Genomic DNA, 21,983 nt, shown 5'->3' with positions numbered 1-21,983 from the left:
CCCCCTAGCTTATCAAGAATCTATCTAAGTCTGCCTTAAAAATATTTAAAGCCTCTGCTTCCACTGCCTTTTGGAGGAAGAGAGTTCCAAAGATGCATGACACTCAGAAAAAAATTTCTCATCAGTCTTAAATGGGCAACCCCTTATTTTTAAATAGTGACCCCTAGTTCTAGATTTTCCCACAAGGGAAAACATCCTTTCCACATCCACTCTGTCAAGACCCCTCAGGATCTTCAGCAGGTCTGGCAGCATCTGTGGAGAGAGCAGAGTTAACGTTTCAGGTCAGTGAGAAGGGTCACTGACCTGAAACGTTAACTCTGCTTCTCTCTCCACAGATGCTGCCAGACCTGCTGAGTATTTCCAGCATTTCTTGTTTTTATTTCAGATTTCCAGCATCCGCAGTATTTTGCTTTTAACCCCTCAGGATCTTATAGGTTTCAACCTACTGTTGCCTCTTACCCTTCTAAACTCCAGCAGATACAAGTCTAGCCTTTACAAACTTTTCTTGTAAGACAACCTGCCCATTTCAGGTATTAGTCTAATAAACCTTCTCTGAACTGCTTCCAACACATTTACATCTTTCCTTAAATAAGGAGACCAATACTGTACACAGTATTCCAATTGTGGTCTCATCAATGCCCTGTATAACTGGAGCATAGCCTCCCTACTTTTGTATTCAATTCCCCTTGCAATAAATGATAACATTCTATTAGCTTTCCTAATTACTTGCTGCACCTGCATACTAGCCTTTTGCGATTCGTGCACTAGAACACCCAGATCTCTCTGCATCTCAGAGCTCTGCAATATCTAGATATTATGCTTTTTTTTATTCTTCCTGCCAAAATGGACAATTTCACATTTTCCCACATTATAGTCCATTTGTCAGATCTTTGCCCAATTAACCTATCTATATCCCTTTGTAGCCTCACGCCCACTTCACAACTTACTTTCCTACCTATCATTGTGTCATCAGCAAATTTAGAACCATACCTTCGGTCCCTTCATCCAAGTCATTTATATAAAAATTGTAAAAATCTGAGGTCCCAGCACTGATCCTTGTGGCACACAACCTGTTACATCTTGCCAACCAGAAAATGAACCATTTATGCCTACTGTTGCCTGTTAGCCAGCCAATCCTCTATCCATGCAAATATGTTACCCCCTACACCGTGAGCTTTTATTTTCTGCAATAACCTTTTATGTGGCACCTCATCAAATGCCTTCTAAAAATCTATGTACAGTACATCCACCAGTTCCCCTTTATCCATAGCACATTATGACACCTTTATTGCCAGTCTGGCTAAGATGAATAAATTTAGCACAGACCAGAGAATGAAGCCAGACTTGAAAGAATCAAGGGTCTTTGAAACAAAATAATTTTTATAAACTTATGAACTTTACAGAACGTCACAAAACTCACCTTGAATCTTTGGATTCCTCCACTACTACTGGAGGAGTAGTAGCTTGCTGTGGTTCTGTATGAGGATAAGGTTCTGAGCTCCACACTAACCGAGGCTCTGCCGACTGAATGGTGTGATCCCTGGCTGGTCGTGACAGATGGTCAAATGATTCAGACCCTGAACCAGAATTGTCCATCTGATCTCTTCTCATTAGCTTTGTTGGCATCATACCTATTATGCACAAGACAGAGGTAATGGTTTTCAAACAAATTTCCATAGCAATAGCTTGATGTGCAAAAAGGGCATTGACAGATCTTTAGAATTCCTCATGATTAGAATACAGACTTTGTGTAAAAAGTATGTAAAAACAAGACTTAAAAATATACAGGATATGAAAAACATTTATCTAATCCTATGAAACAGCAATTGAGTTATTCTGTAAGACAATCTGTAGCCTACAGATGCCTCATTATATATTGAATACTTGAGACCCGCATTCCTCGAAACTTCAAACTTTGATATTGAAGGACAGATCTTGCTTGTTTCAAACCCACACATGCACTTTTCAGCATGGCTCACAGCAACAACAGATACTCTTGTTGCATTTTACCTCCCTAGCCCAGAGCACTAAAGAAAACCATGCCCACACTAAGTTCAAGATAAAAATATGATCATACCAAGCACAGCTATTTATAAATTACTAACCAGGGTGCATTTGTGTCATGTCCATTGGTGGCCTTCCAGACATCATACGTGGATCCATGTAGGACTGCATCATAATCCAACGTGGATCAAATCCCATGGAAGCCAAGTGCTGATGATGAGGTGGGGCTAAGGGAGTCTGGTATAAGGGCCTGTGCTGTGGTGGAGGAACAGGAGCTCCAGAAGACTGAGGCTGGGCCTGGGTTTGAGACTGAGCCGGAGTTTGAGATTGTGTTTGCTGCTGATGAACACCTGATGGTTGTTGTTGCCATTGCTGTTGCTTCATCATCTGCTCCTAAAAAGAACAAATTCATTAACGAAAGATTTCAGCTGCAGTTATTTGAAGATCATGTGGCAATTTCAATGTACAGATGGGCACAATACATTTAAAAAATATTTTCACTGCAGCACACACCAGTATTTACAATTACATATTAAACTGACAGATGTACAAGGTTCCCAATTTTATTTCGGCATTTCAATCAAAAAATTTCAGTCAGCAGCAGCACAGCCAGCCAGAGTAATACATTAATTACTGAGCCCAAACTCAGTACTGGATCTCCTACTGTAGTGGTGTGCTTTTTTCCATTTCAGAGACAGACATCCTTATTGGTCAAATGAAAGTGTATTTCATGGTGATTCAGACAATAGCAAAAAATTGTTACCAAATTATTAAACAGACACTTGCAACTGAGTTGAGACTCCAAAGCTCAAAGGAAAATTGGGACTTGTTATGCAAGAAAGCTGTATGAACCTTACAACCAACAGTATCAGATTGTGCCAGATTCAAACTCTGGTTCGAGATCAAAAGGTCAGCATGCTAATACATGGCACTAGCTAGCCCCTCGATTTTACAAGTGATTAACTAAAATATAATTAGACTAAAAAACCCAAATTACATCAATGCTGCCTGCTGCATGGGTCCACCTTTGAACCAATTCAGCAATCTCTTGGCCCCTTTGAGATGCCAGCCTATTTCCTACCTGTTGTCGCTGGAATCGAGGTGGCAGTGACTTCTGAAACTGCTTCGAGTAACCTGTGGGAGCAGTAGGCCGTGCTTGGGACCCCAAATCACCATCTGTGTCATTTGGTGTTTGAGTGACCTCCTTTTCATTGGAAGTACTGTCTAGTTGATCAATCGGCTGAGAAGCATCATCTGTCAATAGAGAAATTCAATGCTGTTATTCATTTTCTGCATTGTAACAATACCAGGCTAGATATAACAAAGCTTCATATGATAAAATAGATATGTGTAGAACTCAAGTTCAGGTTAACTTTGAAACTGCAAATAAAATGAAGTAAACTTGGACCAGCAGATAGTAATTAGAATACTGAACTCTGTTCTGAGAGGCCAAAACCAGCCCTTTTGCAGGAGAACAAGCAGTCATTTAGCTGTCTTTGCCATTTTGAGTACATATTATTCTTGAATACACCAAAAAAAAAACTTTTATACAAATGTAACGAAGAATGAAACCCCTCTGCAGAATACACCTGGTCAGGTAAACAGAATTACTGACGACCGGTAAAGTAAATGCTAAAGTACTGAGCCTAAATATCGAATGTGGTGTGCAGTTGGTACTGCTATGTGTTTGTACCACTATGAGCCACTTCCAGATTTCTGACAGCCTTTGTTGAAGGATCTCTGAAAGGCAAGTTGCTCAAAAGGGTGCCCACAAGCTCCAAAGCAAAACAGATATCCCACCATACAGCTACAAACCACAAGACCCTCACAAAGACAGGAAATGAAGAGAACAAGACAAAGCATCACAACCTCAACATGTAGTAGGATCAGCATAAAAAAAGGCAATATACATGCCAAACTCTGTAAGAAGTCAGAGCTGGAGGATTTCAGCTTAGAAAGTCACAGTGGTAAGCATATCGACTCAAATACCAGGCTAGGCTATACAATCTCTACAGATCCAGACCAATGTCTGACAGGTTCTCAAGTAGTAGCTAAGGAAAGCCTCCAAAGCATTCAGGCTACCATAACTGTCACTGCAAGAGGTGAAATGATGCTAAACATCAACTCATTAGCACTCACTGCTACGAAGTGGGAACGGGTGCTGGTTGCTGATCTCCCCATTCTGTTCCTGAGCAGATTTACATTGAAGTAAAGGTTGCAGGACCTCCCAGCTGGACAAAAAGTAAACTGAAGATGCAACCCTTGGTAGCCACATGCAACAGCCACTGGGGATGGCCTAGCAGCAAGCCACATTGTTTACTTTCAGTTGCAGAGATATTAGGCCCGATACATCTGTGGGATATATTCCAATTGGAGTAGATGACATGGCCTCAACTAGAGAATGAAAACTCCAATCTGCCTCCTTCCTAGAGGTCCAAGACAGAACACAATTTCATCCTGCCCCTACACAAATAACTCAGTAAACCCCCAAGTAAAGGGGGTGGAGGGGGAAGAGAGCTAAGCTTCAGACCTCCCCTGTACATCACATTCCTGATTAAAAACCATTGATATTTAGGCAGTGAATTACTAAAATTGAACTCTGGCTGAAATATAACCTGAAGTCAGAATCCAAACCTTTCAGAGAATAATGTGGCCACCCACAATTTTTTTGTTTAAAATGAAATACCTGCATCAGTTTTAATGATGCTCTTCTCTTCTGTTTTTTGGCCTTTGAAATCATCAGACTCACTCTGTGGTTCCTCCTTGCTCTTCTCCATCTCACTCTCTTTTTCTTTTTCATTTTCATTCTTTTCCTGTTCTTGTTCTAATGCTTTCTCCTTTTCCTTTTCTTGTTCTTGTTCTTTCTCCATCTCCTGTTCTTGTCCTTCTTGTTTCTCCTGTTCTTTCTCCTTTTCCTGTTCTTGTTCATTCTCCTTTTCCTGTTCCTTTGCCTGTGCCCATTCTTGATCCTTCTCCTGTATTCTCTCATTTTCTTTCCCCTTTGCTTTTTCATTCTCATTCTCCTTTGCCTTCTCGTTTTCTTCTGTGTTTTCTCTCTCATTTTCCTTTGCCTTTTCCTTCTCTTTTGCTTTTTCCTTTCTTTCTTTTGATTGAGTTCCATACTTTTCATCAAGTTTCTTAAGTTTTGCTGCACAGGCTGCCAACCGCTGCTCCTCCATTCGTCGTTCCTCTTCCTCGCGCCGTTTTCTAGCTCTTTCAACTGCTGCTGAAACATCAGACATTGATGGTTTCCTTCTTTGCCTCCAAGCTTCATCACCTTCACTTGGTAATATAGGTTTGGTAGTGGCATACTTTCCTGGCCCAATCTGGCGATTTGGAGGTGGGTGCTGTGATTTAATTGGAAAGAAAAATGAAGCAAGATTTGCTGAGTTGTTATTAACTAAGTACTTAAAAATGTCCTAATTACCAAAACATCTTACTATAATAAATAAAAGTGCAACACAGCACCAACTTAATTTTAATATGGGACACCTCACTGCTCTTTCCTGAACTGATATTTTTTGTTTAAATTACCTGGGAAGTTGCTTTTTGATTGACAGAAGCATTTCCTAGTCCACGCAATTCACATGTTACAGCTTGCAGCGATGCCCGTCCCAAATCCTAAAGTGTAAACAAATAGCAGCCTTTTATTCTAAATTTTACACCCAAAAACAATTGCAATTAAACCTGGTCAAATACATAAGTGTCAACACATGACTACTTATACATAATTGAAAGCAACCACTAAATCAGGTGTTCTCAAAGAACACCAGAACTTTTAGGACAAAGATTCGGGCATTTGCATTAAACAGGTATGTTACAAGTGAGATAAGGCATGGTAGTTACATTTTTTTCTCCACAAACTGTCCAATTTATTGGAAGGGAAAAATTAGAGATCTATTCTCATTCACCAAAATGTCCTTAGATCTGCCTTGTGCTCAGAATATAATTTGCAATCCAAATTCAGGGGACCTTTGGGAAGGCTGGATTCAAACAGGTAAATTAATTTCCTTTTGATTCATAACAGTGCTCTCATTAGATTTTCATGGAAGATACGTTCATTACTATGAAGAGTGACATGAAATGTGCCAGTAAAGGAGACTTACAAAATAACTAAAGCAGCAAAGTCAAAACTGTGTTAAAGCTAAGTTTATAAGTTGAGACGCATTTCATCATTAACCATTAGCACTTGAGTATCTTCCACATTTAATATGATTTTTAAATTTATACTTTATGCCATCAGAAATGTGGAAATATGAAAAACACATGGCTGAAGAAAAACTGCACAAGGAAAAGTTACTGGCAGCTACTTCAACATATTGGCATACTTCATTAGCTGCAAGGCTTTTTGAGAAGTTGTGAGGTTATGAAAGGCACAATGTAAATCAAGTTTTTCTTTCAAAGGGGAGTTCTATTATTAACATAACAGAAGTGTCACATTGGTCTGCACTGAGTGCTGCTGGAAAGCACAGAGTGTGAAGGGAGTTTGGTAAGTGAGGGAGTTCGGTGAGCAGGGGAACTATAAATTAAGAAAAAATACATTTAATTAAATTAAAACAAAAGATGGCAGGACAGATGATGTGTCACAACTGCAGTATGTGGAAGCTCCTGGATGCAGTGGCAATCCATGGCAACCACGTCTGTAGTAAATGCCTGTGGTTTGAGGAACTTCGGCTCAGAATCATGGAGCTGAAGGTCGAGCAGCAGACATGCGATGCATCAGGGAGGGGGAAAGTTACCTGGACACTGTTCCAGAAGGCAGTCACACCGCTTAGAATAGGGTCGTCTGTTTTGGTCAATGGTCAGGGACAGGACGGTGTGACTGCAAGTCAGGCAGGTAAGGGGATCGAGAAGGTGGGAGCGGAGGAGCCTCACCCCTTGCAATTGAGCAACAAGTTCGAGGGTCTTGTAGCTTGTATGGACAAGAACGAGGGCTGTAGTGTGCGTGAGCAGACTGACCATGGCACAGGAAGCTGTTCAAGCAGGGGGAGCAAACAGGAATGTAGTGGTAGTAGGGGACAGTATAGTGAGGGGGGTTGACATTGTTCTCTGCAGCAAAGAGAGAGTCCAGAAGGCTGTGTTGCCTGCCCAGTGGCAGGGCTGGAGAGGAACCTACAGTTGGGAGGAGGAGGATCCTGTTGTCGCAATTCATATAGGTACCAATGACATAGACAGGACAAGGAAAGAGGTTTTGCATAGTATGAGGAGTTAGGCACCAAATTAAGCAGCACCTCAAAGGTAATTATCTCTGGATTATTACCTGAGCCATGTGCAAATTGGAGTAGAGCAAATAAGATCAGAGAAATGAATGCATGGCTCAAAGATTAGTGTGGTAGAAGTGGGTTCCAGTTCGTGGGGCACTGGCATCAGTACTGGGAAAAATGGGGGCAGTGCCGTTGGGACAGTCTACACCTGAACCATGCTGGGATCGGTGTTCTAGCGAGCCGCATAACTAGGGAAGTAGAGAGGGTTTTAAACTAAGTAGTGGGGGCAAGGGATCAACTTTGGGAAGATGCGGTAAATCAAAGAATAGAGACAAGGCAAGAGAGAAAGGTATTAATATGGGAAAGATAAACAGACCATGACAGGAAGGGACAGTGAGTACAAATCGAAGAGTAAATCAGAAGACAAGGCTAGAAGTTACAAAAATAATAAAAGGACAAATCTAAAGGCTCTGTATCTGAATGCATGTAGCATTTGAAACAAAACAGATGAACTGATAGTGCAAACAGAAATAAATAAGTACAATCGGATAGCCATTACAGAGACACGGCTGCAGGAAGACATAGATTGGGACCTGAATATTGAAGGGTACATGACATTTAGGAAGGACAGGAAGCTAGGAAAAGGTGGAGGGGTGGCTCTGTTAATTAATGATGATATTAGCACAATAGAGAGGGATGACCTAGATTCAGGAAACCAGGATGCAGAAGCGGTTTGGGTCGAGATGAGAAATGATAAAGGCAAGAAGTCACTTGTGGGAGTGGTGCACAGGCCCCCTAACAGTAACTACATGGTAGGTTGGAGTATAAAGGAAGAAATAATGGGAGCTTGTCAGAAAGGTACGGCGATAATCATGGGGGATCTTAATCTACATAAAGACTGGAAGAATTAGATGGGAATAGGTAGTCGAGATGAGGAGCTCATAGAATGATTTCAGGATAGTTTCTTAGAACAGCACATTCTGGAGCCAACCAGAGAGCAGGCTATACTAGACTGGTAATGTGCAACAAGATAGGAGTAATTAATGACCTCATAGTGAAGGGGCCCTGAGGCATCAGCAATCATAACATGCTTGAATTTTACATTCAGTTTGAGGGAGAAGACTGGGTCTAAGACTTGTATTTTAAACTTAAACAAGGGCATGAAAGCTAACTGGCAAATTAGGTTAAGGGATAGGTCAATAAAGATATAGTGGCATACATTTAAGGGTATATTTCAGAACTCTCAGAATTAGATACATTCCAACAAGAAAAAAAATTCCAAGGGGAGGACCCACCATCCATGGTTAACTAAATAAGTTAACGATAGTATCAAACTTAAAGAAAAAGCCTATAATTGCGCAAAAATGGGTGGCAGATCAGAAGATTGGACAGAATGTAAAAAGCAGCAAAGAATGACTAAAAGATTAATAAGGAAGGAAAAATTAGAGTACAAGAGAAAGCGGGCTAGAAATATAAAAACAGATAGTAAGAGTTTATATAGATATTTTTAAAAGTGTGAACAAAGCATTGGTCCTATAGAGTCTGGGGAACTAATAAGGGAAAATAAGGAGATGGCAGATGAATTGAACAGGTATTTTGTATCTGTCTTCACTCTAGAGGAAACAAGTAACATCCCAGAAATATCTGTAAATCAGGAAATGGAAGGGAGGGAGGAACTCAAGAAAATTACAATCACCAGGGAAGTGGTACTGAGCAAATTGTTGGAGCTGTGGGCTGACAAGTCCTCGGGTCCTGATGGACTTCATCCTAGGATCTTAAAAGAAGTGGCTAGTGAGATAGTTGATATGTTGGTTTTAATTTTCCAGAATTCCCTAGATTCGGGGAAGGTTCCATTAGATTGGAAAATAGCCCAGTGTAACTCCTTTATTCAAAAAGGCAGGGAGATAGAAAGCAGGAAACTACAGGCCAGTTAGCTTAACATCTGTCTTAGGGAAAATGTTAGAAGCTATAATTAAAGACATTATAGCAGGGCACTTAAAAAAATTTAAGGTAATCAGGCAGAATCAGCATGGTTTTGTGAAAGGGAAATCATGTTTAACCAATGTATTGGAGTTCTCTGAAGTAGTAACATGTGCTGTGGATAATGGGGAACTGGTGGATGTACTGTGCTTGGATTTCCAGGAGGCATTTGATAAGGTGCCAAATCAAAAGTAATTGCAGAAAATAAAAGCTCATTGTGTAGTGGGTAACATATCGGTATGGATAGAAGATTGGCTAGCTAACAGGAAACAGAGATTAGGCATAAATGGGTCATTTTCTGGTTGGCAAGATGCAACAAGTGGTGTGCCAAAGGGATCAACGCCGGGGCGTCATCTTTTTAAAATTTATATGAATGACTTGGATGAAGGGACTGAAGGTATGGTTGCAAAATTTGATGACACAAAGATAGGTAGGAAAGTAACTTGTGACGAGGACATAAGGAGGCTACAAGGGGATATTGATAGGTTAAGTGAGCGGGCAAAGATCTGGCAAATGGAGTCTAATGTGGAAAATGTGAAATTGTCCATTTTGGCAGGAAGAATAAAAAAAATTATCTAAATGGTGAGAGATCACAGAGCTCTGAGGTGCAGAGGGATCTGGGTGGTCCTAGTACATGAATCTCAAAAGATTAGTATGCAGGCAAAGCAAGTAATTAGGAATGCTAATAGAATGATATCATTTATTGCAAGAGGAATTGAATATAAAAGTAGGGAGATTATGCTTCAGTTATACAGTGTATTGGTGAAACCACATCTGGAATACTGTGTACAGTATTGGTCCCCTTATTTAAGGAAGGATATAAATGCGTTGGAAGCAGCTCAAAGGAGGTTAACTCGACTAATAACTGGAATGGATGGGCTGTCTTACAAGGAAAGGCTGGACAGGCTAGGCTTGTATCCGTAAGGGTTTAGAAGAGTAACAGGTGACTTAATTGAAACATAAGATTCTGAGGGGTTTTGAAAGGGTGGATGTGGAAAGAATGTTTCCTCTTGAGGGAGAATCTAGAACTAGGGGTCATGTTTCAAAATAAGGGGTCGCCAATTTAAGACAGAAGAGAATTTTTTTTCTCAGAGGGTTGAGTGTCTTTGGCACTCTTCCTCAAAAGGCAGTGGAAGCAGAGTCTCTGAATATTTTTAAGACAGAGGTAGATAGATTCTTGATAAGCAAAGGGGTGAAAGGTTATTGGGGGTAGGCAGGAATGTGGAGTTGAGGTTACAATCAGATCAGCCATGATCTTGTTGAATGGCGGAGCAGGCTCGAGGGGCTGAGTGGCCTACTCCTGCTCCTAAATTCATATGTACTGTCAATGAGATCGGCACTGGAGTCTACCTGACGATCAGTCTGTAGGCTTCTGTTGGAAGAGCTCTTGTTTGGTGATTGCGGAGCTGCCTGCATTGTTGCACCCTCAGTTAATGAATCTTTACTGCCTGGACACTCATTGGTTTCTTTGCGGCCATCAGAACTCTCTGAAGTTCTTGACCCAAGGCGTTCAGCTCTGTTGATTTGCTCATCCCTGTGATCACTCAAAAGAAATAAAAAAAACAGTGAACTTCAGCACTCTCCAAAATATGACATCCCAGCAAACTAAAGCCACGTCACATCTATATATTTCCCTCCAATTGTGCATCTGTTGCAGTTCCAGATACTGGAAACAGCATTCCGAATTTAAACCGGGACAAATTTTGAGTGTAAAGGAGTTTACCCCCCATGAAGCTCAACTATACCGTTCCACACTGAAAATGAAGAAAAAAATTCCAAAATGAAATGCTGAACTGAAAATTAGTCAATTTCAGTGGGATAAACGAGGGCCAACCCAGATTAACAGGTTGTAAGGATTGTCAAACTGCTGACCAACAGTGGGAAATTAAATTTAAGATTGATATGACAAATAGAGATGCCAATGCAAAAATAAGGTTTAAAAAGCATGTGATATATATAGGCGAAGTAGCCCAGTAGAAAACTATGAAAGGTAACAAAAAATTTTATTCACATTTAATAAGCTAAGATGATAAAATATTAAATGATTTTGCAGTGAATATTTCTTTAGGGTATAACTCGCTATTCAATTTCTGTAGTACAACCGGGATTATAAAGGATTTTGAAGTCAACATGGCAGTTACTTAAAATAGCCTGGGACTCAAGCCTAACAAATCTCCTAGGCAATGCAAGATATTTCCTGGGGCTCTGGGAGGGAGGAAATTTATGGTTTGTGATTTCTGACTATCATGCAGCAATCATGCACTGGTTCCAAGGAACTGGAACAGACAAAAGTATATTACTTATATTAAAGGGCAGAAAAACCAGCCTTGGCAACTAGAAGCTCACTGGCACATCAACGGCAGTTAAAAATGAACATACTTCTAAAGCAACTGCATTAAGAAATAGTATGTATGGGATTAGAAGATGAACCTGCCAAATAAATCTCAATTATGAGGATATTACCGATTAAATAGTGCCATTCCCTTTGATAGTTATTTGGACTTCCAGAAATCTTCAGACAAAGTTTCACATGAGCTATCTAAATAAACTAACCACCACAAAAATACAAGTTAGAATCATGTCACAAAAACGTGTTCTTAATTTAAAAACGATAGACAAAAAAAAGCAAGATCAACTTCAAGCATAAAGGGAAGACTGAATAGAGAAAGTTAAGGTTTACAGTTTAGAAAAGATGGTGTGTGAAGTATTAAAGCCCTGAAATTACTGTTGGCAGTTTTAGCAATGAGTTCAACATATCTGTTACCAGCATTATTAAACTATAAGACTGAAGAATGCCCTAAGGCAATAAGATACCTTCTAATTCTGCTAACAATAATTTCTAGGCTTAAATATTATAGAAAGGGTACACTTCAACTACAAAGTAGGGCCACAGAACAGAAAGCTCAGGAAATTTAGGAAGGGTTTAAAAAGTTAAGCAAGATTTTGATAGGCTGAATAGGGAAAGAATAGGGAATGGGGAAACGGTAGCATAGTGGTAATATTACTGGACTAGCAATCCAGAGGCCCAGACTAATACTCCAGAGGTATGAGTTCAAACCCCACTATGGCAGCTGGAGGGAGCTGAAATTCAATTAATTAATGAATCTGGAATTAAAAAGCTGGTACCAGGAATGATCATGAAGCTATTAGACTGTCATATAAACCCACCTGGTTCACTAATGTCCTTCAGAGAAGGAAAGCTGCTGTCCTTACCCAGTCTGGCCTACATGTGACTCCACACCCACAGCAATGAGTGACTCTTGACTACTCTCTGAAATGGACTAGCAAGCCACTCAGTTCTATCAAACCGCTGCAGAAAAATTGAATAAAAAAAGACGGACCATCTAGCATTGATCTAAGCATCGGAAACGTCAATGGTGCACTCTGCCAAGTCGATCCTGCAAAGTCCTCCGCACTAACACAAGGATTTGTGCCGAAATTGGGAAAGCTGTCCAACAAGCTAGTCAAGCAACAGCCTGACAGTCACACTCAGAATCATATCGTACAGGTAATGTCCCAGATTCCTCCATCGTCGCCCCAGCTATGTCCCAGAACAGACCCACCAGAGGTGGCAACACAGTGGTATAAATTCAGCAGGGAGTAGCCCTGGGAGTCCTCAGTATGGATCTCGGACCCCATGAGGTCTCATGGCATCAGGTCAAACAAGGGCAAGGAAACCTGCTGATTACCACTTACCACCACCCCTTAACGTTCTATTATTATAGGTGACATTTCCATATAATCCACCTCAGACTGTGCTCTTGAAATGCAAGAAATATTCAATTGAATGCCTCTATTTGAGCATCTGCTGAAAATCGATCTAACATTTTTCTGTTTCACCTACCCAGCCATCACCACCTTGATTGGTGTCAAATGTTAGAACTGGACTATGTTAAGCCAGCAAGCACAGCAAAAAGACATAGGTTTCAATTTATAAGAGGCCGACTTCATGGAAATAGTTGTCTAGACATTTACACAAGTAAAATCGTTCAAAAAAAAATGCGAGAACTGTAATTAACTGAAAGTAGGTCAGCATATTTCTGCACTGGGACTGAACTTCTGCCAGTGGTGACCAACCTAGTGCTTTTGAGAATCAGGAAAATGTCTACAAAAGTAGACAAGTTTAAACATTAGTCAAGGATAGGATTAGAACTTTGGGAGTTCATGACTGCACTATTAGATGTACCAGGAAGAGACAATTTACTTTTTAAAATTCATTAATTCTTAACATAATGCAAGTCAATGTCTGGCAAACAGATTTTGTAGCTTTGAAGATTGCACTGCATTACTTAGAAATTAAACCATACCAGCTTCCATCATCTTCCTTGTGCACGGATGCTCCCTCATCCTCATCACTAAAATTTAGTTTCTCCGTATAATCCACCTCAGACTGTGCTCCTGAAATGCAAGAAACATTCAATTGAACGCCTTCATTTCAGCTTCTGCGGAAAATTGATCTCGAACTTTTTTCTGTTTTACCTGCCCAGCCATCATCAGTTTCCGTGTCCAGGTTATCAAGCTCCTTCAATTCACTTGCGCTAATAATGGAGGGTCGTTCAAGAAGGTCAAGACACCACTGAGAATGCTGTTGCCTTCCGGAACTACTTTGGTTCCTAACCAGCATGGAAAAGGATTGAGAGAAAAAAAAATTAGTAGAAAATCCAGACTATTTGAAAAAAATTGATCAAGGAGACAGAACATTTAGGAGTAAACTCACCATAAAGAGAGAACACAGAAATGTAGACTCAAAAAACACGAGGGGAGGGGGAAAAAAGGAAAACACGAAAGCTATAGAAATGTTTCATATACTAAAAAAGCAAGGAAGAATAACTTAAGGATCTCTAAAACACCCTATATAAAGGGCTATATGGTATTCAATTGTTTGTAACACAGATTTAAAAAACTAATTCATTGGTTTAAGGGAATGCTTACTTAAAGTAGACAAACCTATCCAAATTTCATTTCTAATTTTTTTTAAAGTAATGTACTCCATTTTTGTAAAATGACACTTTAAAATTAAAAACACATATCTCTGGATAACATCCATATTTAACAGCACATATGTAATTCAACTGGTCCATGTCCCCTTATCAGACTGAACAAATTGACTGAGGTTTTAATACCATGAGCTGTCTGTGAAATGGGGTACACCTTTATGTGCATTCCATTGTGCACCTCCTGTCTCCTCACTGTTTAATCAGTGACCCTAAACAGAGTAGGTGCTTCCTTCTACTGCATTTTTATTTTGAGGGGAGTAGGAGACGACTTCTGGTTGTAAAACTAGAATGTTGCTTTAACTTAAAAAGACAAGATAAAGCTAGCTAAAAGAACGTAAGAAATAGGAGCAGCAGTAGGTCATTCGGCCCCTCGAGCCTGCTCTGCCATTTAATAAGACCATGGCTGATTTGATTTTGGCCTCAACTGCATTTCCTGATGTCCCTCCCATAACCCTCGACACCCTTGTGGATCAAAAATCTGTAACTGAGCCATGAATATATTCAATGATCCAGCTTCCACTGCTCTCTGGGGAAGATAATTCCAAAGATTAACAATCTAGAGAGAAGAAATTCCTCCTCATCACCGTCTTAAAAACCTTATTTTTAAAACAGTGCCCCCTAGTTCTAGATTCTCCGATGGGAAACATCCTCTCAGCATCTACTCTATTGACCCCCCTCAGAATCTTATGCTTCAATAAGATCACCTCTCATTCTTCTAAACTGCAATGAGTATAGACCCAACCTGCTCAACCTTTCCACCTAAGACAACTCTTTCATCTCAGGAATCTGGCTACTGAACCTTCTTTGAACTGTTTCTACTTAAGGAACTTTCCCTTAAGATGGTTGGCATCCTTCCAGCTACAAAAGATGATGGACATGCAGCAAACAATCCATTTAGGTGGTGTGTCTTCTCTTGGTGCACCTTTGCTGATGGCTGTGGAGGCCAGGTTCTGCCAATGGTGCCACACGATAACTGACAAGTGACGCGGTGAGTTATTTTTGACGTTAGGACCTGTTGCCAAGCTGCTGTAGCAACTGGTCATCGTAGTAGTGCACACCAATCCACAGGATGTGTTGCCATTTCTATCTCAAGTAAGGAGACCAAAGCTGTACACAGTACTCTAGGTGCAGTCTTACCAGTGCCATGTACAGTAGTGCCATGTACAGTTGTACCAAGACTTCCCTACTTTTACACTCCATCCCCCTTTCAATAAAGGCCAACATTTGCCTTCCTAATTACTCGCTGCACCTGCATTCTAACTTTGAAATTCATGTACAAGGACACCCAAATCCCTCTGCACCACAGCATTCTGCAGTCTCCCTCCACGTAATATTCTGCTTTTCTATTCTTCCTGTCAAAGTGGACAATCTCACATTTTCCCACATAATACTCCACCTTATACTCCATCTGCCTTTGTTCTAGTGTCCTTCTTGAAGCCAGCTCCACAAGCATTCAGGCAAAACTCCTGCAAAACCAACTTTGATGGACTGGACATTGTGTCCGGATGGCCGAAAACCAGCTCCCCAGCCACGTCCTGTTTTCTCAACTCTCGAATGGCCAGCGTTCCAGGTGGAGGACAAAGAAAATGCTTCTGAAGCTCTCTTTGAAGTGGGTAGCATTGACTTCGATGACTGGAAGGAGCATGCCACCAATCGTTCAAAATGGGAAAAACTTGTCCATCAAGTTGCATCATGCTTTGAGTCCAAACGCCTTAATGATGAGGCACAGCAGCAGCAGAGAAGGAAACAAAAGGAAGTCCTGCACTCCGGATCCCACTGCCTCGTGGAACATCCTGCTCCAAGTGCCCAAAGATCTGCTGGTCGAGAATCGGCCTATACAGTCACCAGAAGAGCCATGGCAGTAACTAGTGACCTTGAGTAGATGTCTCCTTCGAATCGAGCGACAGCCAACGATGACGACTCCATCTGCCAAATTTTTGCTCACTCACTTAACCTATCTAAATCTTTTTGCATACACTTTGTGTCCTCCTCACAACTTGTTTTCCTACCTATCTTTGTATCGTCAGCAAATTTGGCTACAATACACTCGGTCCTTTCATCCAAGTCATTAATATAGATTGTAAATAGTTGAAGCCCCAGCACTGATCCCTGTGACACTCCACTAGCTAGTTTGCCAACCTGGAAATGCCCCATTCATCCTGACTCTGTTTCCTGCTAGTTAGCCAATCCTCCATCCACGCGAATATACTATCCCCAACACCATGAATTCCTATCTTGTGTAGTAACCTTCTATGTGGCACCTTATCGAATGCCTTTTGGAAATCCAAACACACGACATTTACCGGTGCCCCTTTGTCCACCGCCCTCGTTACATCCTGAAAGAACTCTAATAAATTTGCGAAACACGATTTCCCTTTCATAAAACCATTCTGACTCTGCCTGATTGCATTATGACTTTCTAAATGTCCTGATACTACTAACTTGATAATGGATTCTAGCAATTTCCTACTGACAGACGTTAGGCTAACTGGCCTATAGTGTCCTGCTTTCTGTCATCGCCCTTTCATGAATAGAGGTGTTACATTTGAGGTTTTCCAATCCGCTGCGACTATTCCAGAATCTAGGGGATTTTGGAAGATTACAACCAATGCATCTACTATCTCTGCAGCCACTTCTTTAAAGATCCTAGGATGCAGGCCATCGGGTCCAGCGGACTTGTCAGCTTTTAGTTCCATTAGTTTTCCTAGTACTTTTTCTCCATAGTGATTGCTTTACTTTCCTCCCTCCCTTTTGCCTCCTGATTTCCTGCTATTCTTGGGATGCTTTTTGTGTCATGTACTATGAAGACAGATACAAAATACTTGTTCAAAGTGTCTGCCATTTTCTTGTTTCCCATTATTAACACCCCAGTCTCATCCGCTAAGGGACCAACACTTAATTTAGCTACTCTTTTTTATATATTTGTAGTAGCTTTTATTGTCTGTTTTTATATTTCTTGCTAGTTTACCCTCGTACTCAATCTTCTCTATTTTTTGTCATCCTCTGCTGGTTTCTGAAATTTTCCCAATCTTCTGCTCTACCACTAATCTTTGCAGCATTGTACCCCTTTTCTTTCAATTACATACCATCCTTAACTTCCTTAGTTAGCCACTGATGGTGTATCCTGCTCAGTCTTTCTTTCTCAATGGAATGTATCTTTGTTGGGAGTTATGAAATCTCCTTAATGTCTGCCACTGCTTCTCTACTGTCTTACCTTTTATCTTATTTTCCCAATCCACTTTAGCCAACTCGGTCTTCATACCCTTGTAATTGCCTTTACTTAAGTTTAAGACACTAGTTTCAGACCCAAACTTCTCACCCTCAAACTGAATGTGAAATTCTATCATGTTACAATCACTTTTGCCGAGAGGATCCTTTACTATGAGGTCATTTATTAATCCTGCCAGAACAGCTAAGATAAAAATACTAGAAATGCAAAGCACATCAACATCTGAAAGATTGATGTTTCAATAAGAACCAGTTAACAGAACTTCAATTTCAGCATTTTGTTGCATCACAGATAAAGATGTGCAAAGAGACAATATAGTTGTCTGCACGAAATTAACTGACCTAAAAGGGTTTCATTATGAAAGTAAATAAAATTATGCATCAATCCTTGGAAGCATGAAGCAAGTTATTTCGTGAACAATGGCAGACATCTGAATAAAGTGCAGTATGCATCATTAATATTCAGAACTTGTAGTATACTTACTTAATATTTGGTGCTGGATACGGTAGTCGATGTGGCCCTTGCATTTTAGATGAGTGAGACATCTGAAAGTTAGCAGAAAGGGGACTGATCAACTGGTGTGATTTATAAATTAATACACTAGATCAGAAAATTACTTTTTCTTCATAAATTCTGTTTATTTGAATTTTAACTTCCTATGGTATTCATTTGCGCTTGCCCTTATAATTTTAGGTGCACTTGCTGAGTAGCACACTGATGGCATATAATGCTGTACAGTTTTGAAGTGTGGATTTCAAGAACAAGTTGCATTAATATAGTGCCTTGAACTTGATAAAATGTCCCAAGATACTTCACAGGAGCGTAATCAGACAAAAATTGACCAAGGAGACATTAGGATGGAGACCAAAGCCCTAGTGTGAAGTTGGTTTTAAGGAGCATTTTAAAACAGGAGAAAAGGGTGGAGAGGGTTAGGGAGGGAATTCTGAAGCTTGGGGCCTAGATGGCTAATTGTACACTTTGAAGATATGGGTTAGTGCCAACAGTGAAGGCAAATCATGAAGAGGTTCGCAGCCTGCTTTACCTTTGACTAGAGTCTCAGAAAAGCAAACTGATTGGCTAGCATGCTGTCTAACTTGGTATAATTTCCTTACAGCAATTTGTTCATAGCCAACCCGTAGAGGGTGGCATCTTCAGATAACCTAGCAAAACTTTCTGCCTTATTAGCTGCCCATCAGCTGTGTTCATTTCCCAAATAATTATATTTCTAAAAATGAGTCTACCTACTGTCAACATTGCCACTGAATCAGACGACCACGGGTTCAAGCCCCAAGCACTGCAATGTCAGAGATACCAACTTTTGGGTGAGATGTTAAACAGTGGCCCCACTGATCAGAAAAAGATCCTACGGTCCTATTCAAAAAGCATGGGAATGCTCCTTGTGCCCTGGCCAATGTGTATCCCTCAATCATCACCAGAACTGCTGTTTGTGGGCCCTGCTGTGCACAAATACTCTGTCACATTAGAGCAGCAACTACACTTCATAAAATCACAATACAGCACAGGAAAAGGTCGTTCAGTCCATCATGACTGTGCCAGCTCTTCAGTAGAGTTATTCCATTAGTCCTACTTCCCTGCCCTTTCCCCATTGTCCTAAAAAATGCTATCCCCTTCACAATTTTATTTTGAATGTTGTAAGATTTTAATGATTTCATCAATTGAGAGGTTTTACTAATTATGTGTTTTCCTTTATTTTTGGATTATGCTTTAATAATTTTTCCATATAGGCTTGAGATGTTCTAGTTGAGTTCTGCATGTTAAACAAAATGCCAGGGAAAAACTGTGAGAAAACTCCTTTTCTGATAAGACACACATACACAAATGGTCAAATGAATTAAGTTACAATGCTATCTCGAGAAAGAAAGAGGAGACAGTAAGTGTCTGGGACCAGGACCTTGAACAGCATGTGTACTCCTCTGTCCATGTTGCCCAGGTGTCTTATCTCAATTCAAAGTCGTACTTAAAAGCCAATCTAATTAGGCTAGTAACAGCTATAGCAATTATCAGTTATTAGGTCATTAAACTATTAAGCCATGTAGTGCACCTATTTTTAAAGGGATTTTCCCATATCTTTTCAAAGATCATGATGCTACAACATTTGCTTGTAATTGACTTAGATCCATGAGAGCAGTAATTGACTTGGGAACAGCATGTAACCAGAATGTACTGTTTATCAGAGGATGCAACACTGTAAAAGTAGTAACGTGTTTGTAAAGGATGTAACTTCTGTTCACAAAGGAATGTGACCCTGGGAGCTTAGGTTAAGACGAGTTGGACATTTGTTTGGGCCTTCGTGCCAGGGAATTGAGGGCCATGGAGGTGGGGTAGCATTGGGTGACACAAAACTGGTCAATTGAAAGGGTTAATCTGAACTCTACCCAAATATGGGAGGAGATATATATAAAAGTTGAAAGCAGAGGGCCATTTTTGGCACAGTCTTCAAGAGAACTTCGAGACAAGTTTGGAACAAATGATGTCACCTGTGCTGCTGACAATTTGGGATTTCTAGATTCCCGGGGTATAGATATTAACAAAAAGCAATGAAGACGACGTGGCAAGCATTTTACAACTTGCTTATTAAATTCTGCTTAATTTACAACAACTGATGCACTCTTACCTTGTAGGTAAGGGCCCAGCCAAGAACCCCCCATTGTTGTTAAATTGAGAATTAGGAACTGATTAGAAAAACTATTAGAAAAAATGCTGCTATTGAATCTGCTGCCACCATCCTTTCAGGCAATGAATTCCAAAATCACTGTTTTAAAAAAAAGGCCTTGATGCCTCATTCACCTTAATTCTGTGTCCCCGGTAACTGATCCTGTTACCACTAAAAGCAGTTTCTCCTCATTTACTCTATCAAAACCCTTCATGATATTGAATGCCTCTACCAAATCTCGACTTTCTCTGCTCTAAGCAGAACCCCAGCTTCTCCAGTTTCTGCACATAACCGAAGTCCCTAATCCCTGGTACTATTTTTTGGTCATGTGCAAGAAACTGGAACCGCTTCCTGCACAAGAGGTTATCCAAGTCACATGAAATGCCCTTAAGAACCCACATGGCACAGGAATTGCAAGCACATTAAAACTAGTATGCTGTAAAGAACGTCTTGAGAATGTGAAAGGTGCTATATAAATGCAAATCTGTTCTTTACTTTCTTTTATCATGTACACACCTTTCCAGAAAGAAAGGATTAATACTTACGTAAGGTGGCATTATTCCTCTAAACTGTGGTGCAGGTGGAATAATCAGCTGCCCATTTATCTTGGACAGAGGCAATGGTGCTTTTTCCCGTCCATCCCGTTTATCAAGACCTTTGCAGCTGTCATTCAATTCTGGTGTGGCTGTCACTCCATCTTCTAAAGTACAGGGTTTACCATCTTGCTCCTGGGATCCAACAGGCATTGGGCTAAGAGTTTTCCCTCCACCATCCCGCCAACTGGCAACATCTGTATAGTTCAACAAAGATTATAATTATATATCAAATGATTTCCTGTTGGAAATCTCAGAAGCAGTTCCTGATCCCAAGTGGATATGCCTTCCTAAATGGAATTGTTACTTGCCAATACTGCAGTTGTGAACATACTGAAACATCACTGATAAGGTAGCAATGTTACACTTTGCTGATACTGCAGGCCTTACAGATACAAAATTTACATTTGCATTTACCTATACTCGTTTGGAAACTTAATACAAGTAACTTGGTTTTTGCCTCCTTCACATTTGCAGGTATTTTTGTACATTTTTATGCCTCAATTTAAAAGATTAAATACAAATACTTTTGTTATTCTTTCCCCCTCCAAAATCATTTCATGTAAGAATGAAGGAGCTGCTCGATGAAAATAAGACCAAGGCCCATCAGGTTCATCTTCCTGGCAGTTGCATCGTGCAATAACGGAGCTGGTGACGAAACCCGCCTTCTTAAACAATGTTTCCGATATGTTTTAAAGTTACACACTTTCAAGCGTAGGCGGTGTCCTCTGGTTCTACTGCTCTGGACAAGGTGAAACAACTCATCATGGTCTACATTAGCGAGTCCTGTTAGAATCTAAAAACTATATCACCTCTCAATCATGTCTTCTCTAGTGAGAACATGCCCTTAATTTAAGTTAGACATTTTTTTTCTTCCTCTTGTCACCCACAGTAGGTTTGCAGTTCTTGATAAAGCTTTTAGTGAAGAACTTCACCAGCGAATTTTTAACCAAGTCTGCAATGACTAGGTCCTTGATCATAACGTTATTCACTATGGTCTAGGATTGTCCGGCTGCCTCTTGCACAATGTGTGGGCTCTGCATCAAAGCAGCTCAAACAATCCCTTACGACCCCAGTGCAAACATTAGTTCCCCTCAAAATACACCAAAAGAAGCTGCAACACCCTGGTTGAGTTTGCTGCAGGCTTTCATGCTGCATTTTGGGTATTGTAGTTTTGTTCTGTGCAATCTTTAGCAATTATTTCAGGAAATCACTAGAGTTAACTTTTTTTGAAAAGGATGTCACTTTCTCTGCAGTTTTAATATGCCACCCTATACATTTAAAGTATGACATATTAAGAAA

The 21,983-nt window shown here is 40.3% G+C and overlaps 1 protein-coding gene across 6 annotated transcripts in view; it reads right to left on the bottom strand.

Annotated features, from left to right (window-relative positions):
• Nucleotides 1–21,983, bottom strand: part of prrc2c (proline-rich coiled-coil 2C) — a 110,455-nt gene that overhangs the window by 57,840 nt on the left and 30,632 nt on the right. For 5 of the 6 annotated variants that reach the window (XM_068037784.1, XM_068037779.1, XM_068037783.1 and 2 more), the window contains exons 6-15: nucleotides 20,634–20,878; nucleotides 17,898–17,959; nucleotides 13,668–13,801; nucleotides 13,496–13,586; nucleotides 10,539–10,731; nucleotides 5,539–5,625; nucleotides 4,691–5,351; nucleotides 3,086–3,258; nucleotides 2,106–2,397; nucleotides 1,421–1,631 (exon numbers count right to left, since the gene is read on the bottom strand). In XM_068037784.1, coding sequence (XP_067893885.1) covers nucleotides 1,421–1,631; nucleotides 2,106–2,397; nucleotides 3,086–3,258; nucleotides 4,691–5,351; nucleotides 5,539–5,625; nucleotides 10,539–10,731; nucleotides 13,496–13,586; nucleotides 13,668–13,801; nucleotides 17,898–17,959; nucleotides 20,634–20,878 — 2,149 coding nt within the window. The remainder of the gene's footprint in view (nucleotides 1–1,420; nucleotides 1,632–2,105; nucleotides 2,398–3,085; nucleotides 3,259–4,690; nucleotides 5,352–5,538; nucleotides 5,626–10,538; nucleotides 10,732–13,495; nucleotides 13,587–13,667; nucleotides 13,802–17,897; nucleotides 17,960–20,633; nucleotides 20,879–21,983) is intronic. The other variant, XM_068037780.1, reaches the window with a different exon arrangement.

This window comes from Heterodontus francisci, chromosome 8 (assembly GCF_036365525.1).
Source record: "Heterodontus francisci isolate sHetFra1 chromosome 8, sHetFra1.hap1, whole genome shotgun sequence".
NCBI classification, from domain to species: Eukaryota; Metazoa; Chordata; class Chondrichthyes; order Heterodontiformes; family Heterodontidae; genus Heterodontus; species Heterodontus francisci.
The sequence above is the reverse complement of the archived record's forward strand: the minus strand, read 5'-3'. Positions and strand labels throughout refer to the sequence as shown.